Here is a 10761-nt window from a genome sequence, read left to right as displayed (position 1 = left end):
GGACCCATGGAAATAAAATGGGAAGATCCTTGCCAGAAACCTGGTTTTCCCCTAAAAAAGCAATGAAGCAATCCTTGAGATAATTGCTTCAGGAAACTTAAGCTCAAGGTTGACAGAACTTCCTGGTTGCTTAAAGGATAAAAGTTCAATACATAAGTAGGAGGTATTCCTCAGGCTTGATAAGACTTTTACCATGACAAATACATAAGAAAGAAGAGCTGTAGCTAAAGCTCTATTAAATGTCCTTTCCATTTTATTTTTGAGAAAACTTCCTTCTGTTAAATGTTATATGACTTACAAGTGTCTCATTTCATAATAGTTCCAAGTCTGAACCAACAGATTGGCATGAGCAGGCCCAGTCTTGGGGAAAAAAAAAAAAAAAAAAGGCTCAACTCAAGTGTCACATTCTCTATGAAAATTCCTTTGAATCCCCCCGGCTGTTAGCAATCACTCATTCCTCAACTTAAAATTGTGAACATATTATGTCCCCTAGTACAGTGATGGCAAACTTGTGGCAAGGATGCCAAAGATGGCATGCAGAGCTTTCTCTGTGGGCTCTGAGCCACTCTCGCTCCCCAACTCCCAGCCCCAGAGTTCATTGCTAGAAAGGCATAGGGACTTATGTGGAACTGCTCCCTTCCCCCTCTCTGCTGTGCCTGTTGACATTTTTTCTCATCCCCTACCTCTCTGCCCAGCAGCCCAATGGAAGTGCACAGGAGATAAAGGGGAAGAGGGGGAGGGGACACAGTTTTCACAGGAGGCAGAGTTGGAGAGGAACAGAGTGCTTGGGCTACCCTCTACCCCCTCTCTACACTCAGTGAGGACATTCCTCACTACCCCCACCCCTGCATTCATTAGCCCAATGGGAGTGCTTTCTCCTTCCCCTATGTGGGGCAAGGGGGTTAGGGGGCACAGCACACCTGGCACTTGGTGAGGGGGGGAACATGGGCACATAGTCTGGGGGCAGGGCAGGCACAGCACTCCATCTCTAAAAGGTATGCCATAACTGCCCTAGTAGAATGTAACTTTCTTGGGAGATTATGGGATCACAGATATAAAGCGAGAAGGGACCCTAGAAATCTCCTTCAACCCCTTGATAGTATAGAAGACAAAACTGTGGCCCAAGGAGGCTAAATGACTTCTCCAAGGTCACAGAGAAAGTAAGCATTCAAGGTAGGATTTGAACTCAGGTCAACAACCTAACAACCTGTCCATAATACCACAGATATGAATTGTTATATTTATTCTTTTATCTATCATAGTCTCTCGCACATTGCAGATACTTAATAAATGTTTGTTGAACTGAAGAACTAAGAAAAAAGGTCACAACTGTTAGGTCACTATGACAAAAAAAAAAGGCTAAATAAGTAATAAGTCTTTATTTTCCTTTTCCTGTGTATTCACAGGTTAGAAAAGAAAAAAAAGCTTTCTTACCTTCAAATCCCCAAGTTCTCAATTTAGAATGAATTAATACTAACAAAGAATTTTTTTCTCTCTACATCTAGAAATAGCTACTTCTGTCAAAAAGTAGATCATCATTTTTCATAAATCTCTTATGAATACATGTAAGGAACTTGTATTAGTTGACTATCATGACTTTATAGTTTGCCCTTTCTCTCAATTTGTCATAACTGTAAAGGATATGATTGCTGTACACCTACTTACACCTAACTTTTCTTTCTCCAAAAATTAAATATAGATCTTAATACAAAGTAAAATACTGAAAACAATGCCAAGAAAATGAAAAAAAAAAAGCTTCTTATGGTTTATTTACAAAATTTTCTCTTAAAACTCAGATAAGACTATATATAGTATGAGATCATATAATCATCCCTATCTGAATTTTAAACAAAGAGGAAAATTATTTTAAATGTTTTTTTCTCTTTTAAAAGCATTTCCCCTCCAAAATAAATAGAAAGCTTTTAGAACCCATTCTGATAGTAGGAAAACTACATCGATATACCACAAAAGAAGCTGTTATACTGTCAGGGAAGTTATAACAAGAGATTTCCCTAGCAAATACTTTCATCAATTGCCCAAGACATGGATTCTTAACCTGGAGTCCTTGAGTAAATTTCAGGGAACCTGTGAATTTAGTTGAGAAAAGTTTGGCTGAACTTTTCATTAACCTCTAACTACAATCTAGCATTTCTTTTCATTTAAAAATTATTGTGGGGGCAGCTGGGTAGCTCAGTGGATTGAGAGCCAGGCCTAGAGACAGGAGGTCCTAGGTTCAAATCCGGCCTCAGACACTTCCCAGCTGTGTGACCCTGGGCAAGTCACTTGACCCCCATTGCCTACCCTTACCAATCTTCCACCTATGAGACAATACACCGAAGTTAAGGGTTTAAAATTAAAAAAAAAAAATTATTGTGGAAAGGGGTTCAGAAAGGTTAAGATCGCCTGGCCTAAGACATTTCTCTTCACATGTGCAAATAATCACTGCACTCTACCTCACAATTTGTAATTTCTATTAAAAAAAAAAAACTTTCTGTTAATTTCACCTCAGCAAACCTTTCTCTCTTACATCTAATTCCTCATTGCCATCACTTGAGTTGAAAACCTTTGTTATCAAGGTAGCTAGAGAAGTCAGGAGTGAAGAGGACCTGTGCTCATATCTGGCCTCAGATAATTCCTAGCTGTGTGACCCTAGGCAAGTCACTTAACCCTGTGTGCCTAACCCTTGCCTTTCCATTCTATAATTTTCACTAGGACAGAAAGTAAAGGTAGAAAGAAGGAAAGAAGGAAAGAAAGAAAGAGAGAGAGAGAGAGAGAAAGAAAGAAAGAAAGAAAGAAAGAAAGAAAGAAAGAAAGAAAGAAAGAAAGAAAGAAAGAAAGAAAGAAAAACTTAATTAGCTTCCACCTCGATAATTGTAAATAACTTTCTAATATTTTGTCTTCCCTACCTCATTATCCTCTCCTTACTCTAATCCATCCTTCCTTTTAAAATTCTATTATTTACACTTTTGGTTGCAACCATCAGGATAGAGAACTCCCAGTGTGGAAACTTCCTTTGCTGAAACAGGTCAGTTATGTATCTTCATCTTATAGTTTTATAGAATTTCTTGAAATAGTGAGGTTAAGTGACCTCCCCATCATCAAACAACTAGAAGCTATCAGAGACAGGATTTGAGACAGACATTTCTTCCTGACTCCCAAGCTACTCTTTACTATGCCATTATTATGCCACCTCTCCCATCCATTATATCCTTCATGATTTTCCTTATGTATAGCTCTGATCACATCACTCTTTTGCTTAAAAATTATCGTGAATAAAGTTCAAGTTTTTTTTTTCTTGCATTTAAGGGCCTTTATGATCTACTACCACACATACCTTCTTTACATCTTTATCTATTATTATTGCTTCTTCTCCTCCTCTTGTATTATTTCAGCCAAACTGCACAGCTCTCTGATCCCAATATATCCTACACTTTCTTGACATCCTCATGCTTGAAATATGCCCCTACTGCTGAAATTTTGCTCATTCTTTTAATACTTGATTCAAATGCCCCTTTCCAATAGGAAACCTTTCCCCAACAGAACTGACTTTTCCTCTTCAGATATTCCTCAACACTTTTTTTGTGCATCCTTTAATTCACAAAACAATCAGAGGAAAATTATCAAGGGCCTGCTTGGCTTCACTAAGGCAAGCAATGTCATTAATGAACTTTAATTTAAGCTGAGCTGAAGTTGACCAAGATTCTGGGGTATACACAGAGCTCCATAATTGCCACCAACATGATCCCTCCTTATCTCAAGGTGCTTTGGGTGCCCCTTTCTCCCCCAACCACATGATCAGAGAAATCTGTATGTTATGTTGTTGCAAAGAAAATTTACAAATAATGTTAATATAAAATACTACACACACACACACACACACACACACACACACACACACAGAGTATAGTATAGTGTTCACAAAACAAAGCCTGCCCATTACTTGTACATAATCAATCTCAAAACACTTCAGGCCATGAACTCAAAACAATTCAACAAAAAAAGATACTCTTATTGAAGGGAAACTGTATATTTCCAAGTCTCCCAACTTTCCCATTGTGTTGCCAACTTGAATCTTTAATATGCTTTTATTTCTCAAGTTGAAGAATGTCATGCTGTGAATAAAGGAAAACCATTGCCTTCAGCATCTAAGAGAAGCTGAAAGAAAAGGGTAAACAAAGGTGCTTGGAAGAGCACATAACTCCAATTCATATTTTTGAGTCAGAACAAAATTTGTGGTCACCTGCAGCAAGCTGAAATTTCAAAAAATCATTTAACTAGCAACTTCAAAATCCCTCAAATAACAAAGTTTAGCTATAAGTAGGCTTAATCTGAAATCTAAGAGCTGCAATTTACTTGTCTTAATTATATGAAACTCTTTTATAAGTGATTGTTTTCTAGTTAATTTCAATAGAATGCTTACCTCAGTAAGGCCTTTAATCTTCAAGTATCCACAAAGGTAAGAGTTCTCCATATCCACATGCTAGAAAGAGTACATACAATCTTGTTAGAGGTCCGTTTGAAACTAATGATATCTCTCAAATAATTAGACACACTTTTAAACTATGGGGTTTTCTGGAATCTATTACATTCTATCAAGCAAGACTATTACCATATCACCACGGATGATCAGATCATCAGTATTCAAGAGCTACCAAGGAATACAAAGTTTTTAAAACATTGATTTAGCACAGAAACACACACTTAATAAATGCTTACTGATGAATTATGATATTTTCCTATGCATTCTCCTTCTAATCTGGCAAACTTCTTTATGGTATTCTGTAAACTTCCTTTAACTAAAAGATCAAGTCTAAAGTGCTTTTCTTGAACAAGAAAGATATACTAAACATCATCTGAGTGTTTGCAACAAAAACTACCCATTACCTCTGTATGTATACATATGTGTCTCTCCCTAGATCAACTTTCTATTTTTTCTATTTGTATGCTTGGTGCCAGGCTTTATTCTCAACTTATTCTTTACTCTATCTCATGTCTACTTTTCACCAACTCTAGGAATACTGATTCATTTCTATCACTAAATCCTTTTAGGTACTGCCATTGTTCACTCAGGCTTAATACCAATAATGCCACATAGAAAAAAATATACATAATGCAAATTAACACTGAGCTACTAAAAGAATAAGCTATTCCCCATAAGTATGTTTTCTAGATACCTGAAAATTATACTTTAAGAATCAACATTTTGTTTAACCATTTTTGGATGGGACCTTTTCTTTAAAAATATATTGTATGGGGGCAGTTAGGTAGATTGAGAGCCAGGCCTGGACACAGGAAGACCTGAGTTCAAATCTAGCGCCAGAAACTTCCTAGCTCTGTACCCTGGGAAGTCACTTAAGTCCCATTGCCTAGCCCTTACCACTCTTCTGCCTTGGAATGAATAAACAGTGCTGATTCTAAGATGGAAGGTAAGAGTTTTACCAAAATATATGTGTATGTATAAACATAATATATAAAAATACATTTCCCTTTCTCAGGTAAAAGTCAGCATAATTTAATATTTTTCCTGACTTAAGATCATTATTATGAATGCCAGTTACTTACTGAAATACATTGGTATTTGTAGAGAAAATTGAACTATTAAATAGGATAATTTGCTCTTAAAAGAGAAATATTCCTAGGCTGTTATGGTTTATTTATTAATCCACGCTAATTGGACTCTAGTTTGAGACAGCCTCTAAGTGACTATCTCATGGTTTCTCCTACAAGTATGTCTATAGTTCTGGTTTAAGATTGCAACAGTTAAGGTTGCTTTCAAAAGTCTAACCTCAAATATAAAAACATACAAATAGATTCAATGATGTGTTTATGACCTCATAAAGTCATAGAATTTTTGAGCTGGAAGGCCTTTCTTCCCTCAACAATTTACAAAAATGAAAATTGATAAGGGGCTGATCCAAGACCCTTGCCTATGACTCTCCTGAAACTTTAAAAGGATGGACATGACAGAGACAGGTCCAAGACTTCCATCTACTGGCATGTAACAGGTTGGCCAAAAACACTACTTCTAAGACCTTTAGCTTAGTCTAGAGCACAATACAATATTCTGTCTACTGATTTCCCAAAGAACATAGTAACTCTGCTGATACCATACTCTTTTTTTGACCAATACAATACTGGATATCGTACTGTCAAGGTGGCAGAATATAGTGAGCACTTTTCAATAATCATAGACTTTCTCTAGTCAGATATAAATACACACCCACTAAAGAAAAGCCTCTTAAAAGATGATCTAAACAGTCTCCTGTTTGGAACTTTTTCAGTTCTAGTTATCATTTTTCAAAATAACTTTGCACCCATTTTAATTTCTCTATCCTAAAATTATTGGTCTCATGATTAGACAGTTTATCCATATATTAACATCCCCTCTATTATTTATACTAGATACCATCTTTTATTATTTAACAGGAATGGATACAACATGATGTAGTAAAATGGGGCTACTAGCAGATGCAATATTTTTATTTCCTAAAAGCAAAGTTTTAGAAGCACCAAATAAAATCATAGGAAATATTCTGAAGGAAAATATTTTTATCATTACTTGTTATTTAGTCAATAATTTATTATAACAATTTAAAGGTTAGTTATCAATACTTAGAGCATTTCTACCAGAATGGTTTTATATGTCTGTATTTCCAAGTTAAAAACTACCATACCCATTTTCAAAATGGACACATGGCACTTTCAAGAACCACAAAATTTCCCCACAACACTGAAATTCAAATGTAAAGAGGTATTTCAAATGTCTTTTTGTAGCAGCTGGGAAGATAGGTAGATTAAAGAGATCTTGTAAATGAAATACAAATACTTGTAAATTATATATACTCAGGAATAAAAAAATTGAGGTTCAAATCTCCCCTCAATCCCATACCATCTATGTAACCTTCAGACAGGTAACTATCTCTCTGGGTCTCCCTATGAAGATGAGATTGGGCTGGTCTCTTTCAGTTCTAGATCTATAATCCTTTGAAACAAAACAAGTGTTCTATGTAGCCAAAGTATATAAGCATGGTTTTAGGTGACTAATATAATGCATGTGAAAACTCTATTTTAAATACTTTCAAGTGTCGCTGACTTTAGGAATTTGGCATCATTTCAGAGAATAGACTTGCTCTATCAGGCTACAATAAAGAACTTTTACTATAAATACAGAAATTTATAGATTACTTCACACTTATAAAATGTTTTCATATGTTCTTGGAGTCATATGTATTATTTCACTGGATCATCAGAACTATGATATTTGGTACAAATACTCCTATTCCCATTTTATGGATGAGGAAAGGAAGTGTCAGGTGCCTTTCTCAAGATCACAGTTGGTAAGTGGCAGAGTTGAGTTAGGTCTCTGTAATGCCAAGACCAACAACATTCTTCCTACTACACAGCTCTGCTTAAATTATAAATGACATATAAAGTTCTAAACTACAATTCTTGTGTATATGCAGCACTCACTGAAATCAACATATTGGGGATTTAGCAAATGAAGGGAAGATATCTGGGTGACACCAATACTTGATGTGGATTGCTGTCAGGTTTTTACTTTTTTTTTTTTTTTTTTTTGGGGGGGGGGGGTGTTGGATCTGTAACCTGGCTAATAGTTTTCAAGAATAACAAACACAAAAGAACCAGAATGATCTACATTCAACACTATACTTCATCCAATCTGTTTAAACTGACCATTATAAAGCCTTGAATTAATAAGGAAAATATTAACTTAGAGTATATCAAAACAAGAACAATTTTAACTGAGGTCAGGATGAGAAAAGATAAAACGAGGTTAGCAAAAAGGCACCTTACAGCACATTTGTATCCAAAAGGTACTTTTTAAACATTCCTTTCACAGTATCCTAAAGACTTCCTTTGCACGTTTAGATAGCAAGAAGAACACTGGTAGCAATAAATAAATGGGCCAGTAAAATGTGTGAAAGATTATAAAGCACTTTTCAAGAAAGAATCTTAAAAATTAATATAGTAAAAGGAAAGAGATGGTAGGGAGGGAAGTCCCCAGGTTTCTCAGTCTGACAAATGAGTCCCAGCTGTTGGAGCAACAAGAATGCTTCAATGATGAGCAACCACCTCACTAACCCACCTGCAGAACCACTGCAGCCTTCACTTGGCGTAACTATAACCTAAGATAGCACTGAGTCTTAAAGCCAACCAACATTCATGGGCTTCTGCTTTTAGCTGTCAAACTTCCATTGCCCACCTTGATCTAAAATATCAAATTTAGCAGACTCATTCTCAACCTTTTTAATTGACATAGATATCACCCGCCCAAAACTTAAGTTCTTAAATGTGAAAAAGTGAATTATTGAACTGAATAGGTCTAAAAACGCAACAATCAAGCCAGACTGACTTATACTATAACAGTCTGACAGTTGTTTCCATGAAAAGAGCCCCCAAATTAGAAACTGGGGACAAGGAACACACAAAAACATTTCCATCTTTACAGTTAATGGCCAATTTCCAGAGTTTTCAGTAATATTTTAGTGATGGATTACAAAAAGGCAAGTTATCCTGTAGAAAGGACACAAAATTTATATCAGGGAAATGGAGAGAAAGGCTATTATATACATTTCCAAAATTCAGCAAGAGCATTTCTAACCGCCATACTTCTTCCTAATATAACCAAATACGACACAATATAACAGTTAAGTATTCACCCTAAAAGAAAAGCATCCACCTGTCTTGGAGAAAAAATGAAGACAGGTCCTCTGGTATATGGGGGAAATAGCTAAGAAGAAAATGGCCATGTAAAAGGGCATCAAAAACCTTTCCATTCCAGTAAAGAATAGTTATTTTCAAAAGATAAGGAAAATGGGCTTGATTAGTGCTCTGGTTCTTAATATATATATTTTTCATAACATATTTCAATATAATTGGTTTTCTTCATAATACCATGTATTTTATTTCATGTATATCACTTTGAGAAAGGGTTCATAGACTTCACTAGACTGCCAAAGGGGTCCACGACACAAAAAAGGATTAATCCTTTGCCCTAGAGTTAATAAAAGGAAAAGGGATTCCCCACTTGTCTTTTGAGTAATGGCCTATTTGATTGGAAGCAACTCCTAAGACCTGTCAGATCAAAGAGAAATAGGGTAAGGATAAAGGTGCAATCTAGATCATCCATCTCTTTCATACAACCACATCATGGACAAATCTCTCTTACATGGTACAGATGCTAGCTTTCCAGAGCCAGCTCAGGAAGTGGAAGGAGGTGCTGTAAGGAAGAAGGAGAATCTCTTTATAGAGAGGTTCATTGAGAGAATGAGAGCTGATTGAAGCTGATTGAAATGAGGCTTATTTGAAAGGACTAATTAGACCTTTCCCTTCAGGAAAAGAAGGAGTGGTGTGTTGGTCAGGTATGTGATGAAGAAATAGAAATGAGGCATGGGAAAAAGTGGGGTGAAGTTGTGAGGTTTCGATGGCTGTCTCCCAGGGAGCAGGTCCCTGGATGGTCAGTGCAAAGATGGAAGCTGGACGAGGAGAGAATGAGCAGGTCCTCTAGGAAGCAAGAAGAGTATATGCAAGATCAAAGTGTTTCTAATGAATGGGTGTAAGACAGGATAAGAGAATGTTTCAGGAAGGTAAAGAAAGGGGGAGGTAAGAGGAAGGTGGAGCAGCATTGGGAGTACCAGGAAGCTTATATCCAACAGATAGAAAAGGGCAAAATCTAATGTGTATAGGGAAAGAGAGGTCAGTAGGTGACTCAGAGAATATGAGGCTCTGGGAGGAGGGAATACCAGAGATAACATAGTATTATGGGAGGATGAAGTCTGATGTGTGTGGGAAGAGAAAGGTTGAAGAGTGGACAGTAAATGGATGCTGTGGGAGAAAAAAGACCCAGGAGATAGAGATAGAGGAATGACATAGACCAGACTCTAAAAGAGTACAAAGTGTGATGAAGATAGGGAAAAGTTGAAAAGTAGAGAGTAAGTGAATATTCTTAGAGAGGCCCCAGGGATGGGAAAAGACCATCTGCTATGCATAGTAGAAAGGCTGAAGAGTGGTCAGTAGTTGAATCAGGGAGGGTGAGGCCCTGGGGATGGGAAAGGATAGTTATCTCTAAGGGAAGCAAAAACTGAAAGAGAGAACTAAGAGTAAGTGAAAGGAAGGAACCGGTGTCAGTAGGGGCTCTAACAATGGGGGTGGGAAGGGGCTGGGGCATGGAGGTGGTGTGGGAGGAAGGAGAATAGGACTCTGGGATGGGGGGGGTACAAAGAGTGGAGAATAGGCCCAAGTATTGGCGTGGAATGGGAAGTCAGGAGCCGGGGCAGGGGCAGCCGAAGGGTGTGGGAAGGAGGTCAGAAGAGCCCAGGTGGGGTGGGTGGGGGGCTGGGGGTGGCAAGGATGCCGCTGCCCCTGGCAGGGGAGGTTGCCCGCTGCGGGTATGGGTGTGCGGGGCATGAGAGCGAGAACAGTAGAGGAGGAGAAGAAGGAAGAGGAGGCCCGACCTCGGGCCCAGAGCTGGAGGAAGCCTCCCGCCCGCCCGTCCGCTCGGGCCCGGTACCTGCAGCACCACCTCCACGTCGTACGAGTTCCCCTTGCTCTTCTGGTGGCCGCGGAACTTGGAGCCGCTGTAGAGGAGGCTGGTGGCCACGCCGGGCTGCTGGGTGTTGATGGGGGGCGGCGGGATGAGGGACGCGGAGGAGGCGGCCGAAGCTCCGGCCGGCGGGGGGCACTCAGTGCGGACCGGCATCTCGGGGTCCCCCGGAGCCAGGGCGGTGGGGTGGGGGAGGG

At 38.5% G+C, this 10761-nt stretch overlaps 1 protein-coding gene across 1 annotated transcript; it reads right to left on the bottom strand.

Moving 5' to 3' along the window:
- Positions 1 to 4107: 4107 nt before the first annotated feature.
- On the bottom strand, positions 4108 to 10732 carry LOC123253445 (glucose-induced degradation protein 4 homolog). The gene is made up of 3 exons (XM_044682639.1): positions 10532 to 10732; positions 4421 to 4480; positions 4108 to 4155 (listed from the first exon to the last, which is right to left on the bottom strand). Exons 1-3 carry the CDS (start codon positions 10718 to 10720, stop codon positions 4108 to 4110), a joined length of 297 nt encoding a protein of 98 aa, XP_044538574.1. The 5' UTR covers positions 10721 to 10732.
- Positions 10733 to 10761: the final 29 nt, after the last annotated feature.

The sequence above is a fragment of the Gracilinanus agilis genome, chromosome X (genome assembly GCF_016433145.1).
Source record: "Gracilinanus agilis isolate LMUSP501 chromosome X, AgileGrace, whole genome shotgun sequence".
NCBI classification, from domain to species: domain Eukaryota; kingdom Metazoa; phylum Chordata; class Mammalia; order Didelphimorphia; family Didelphidae; genus Gracilinanus; species Gracilinanus agilis.
Note: the sequence above shows the minus strand (reverse complement) of the source record. Positions and strands in the feature narration are given on the sequence as shown.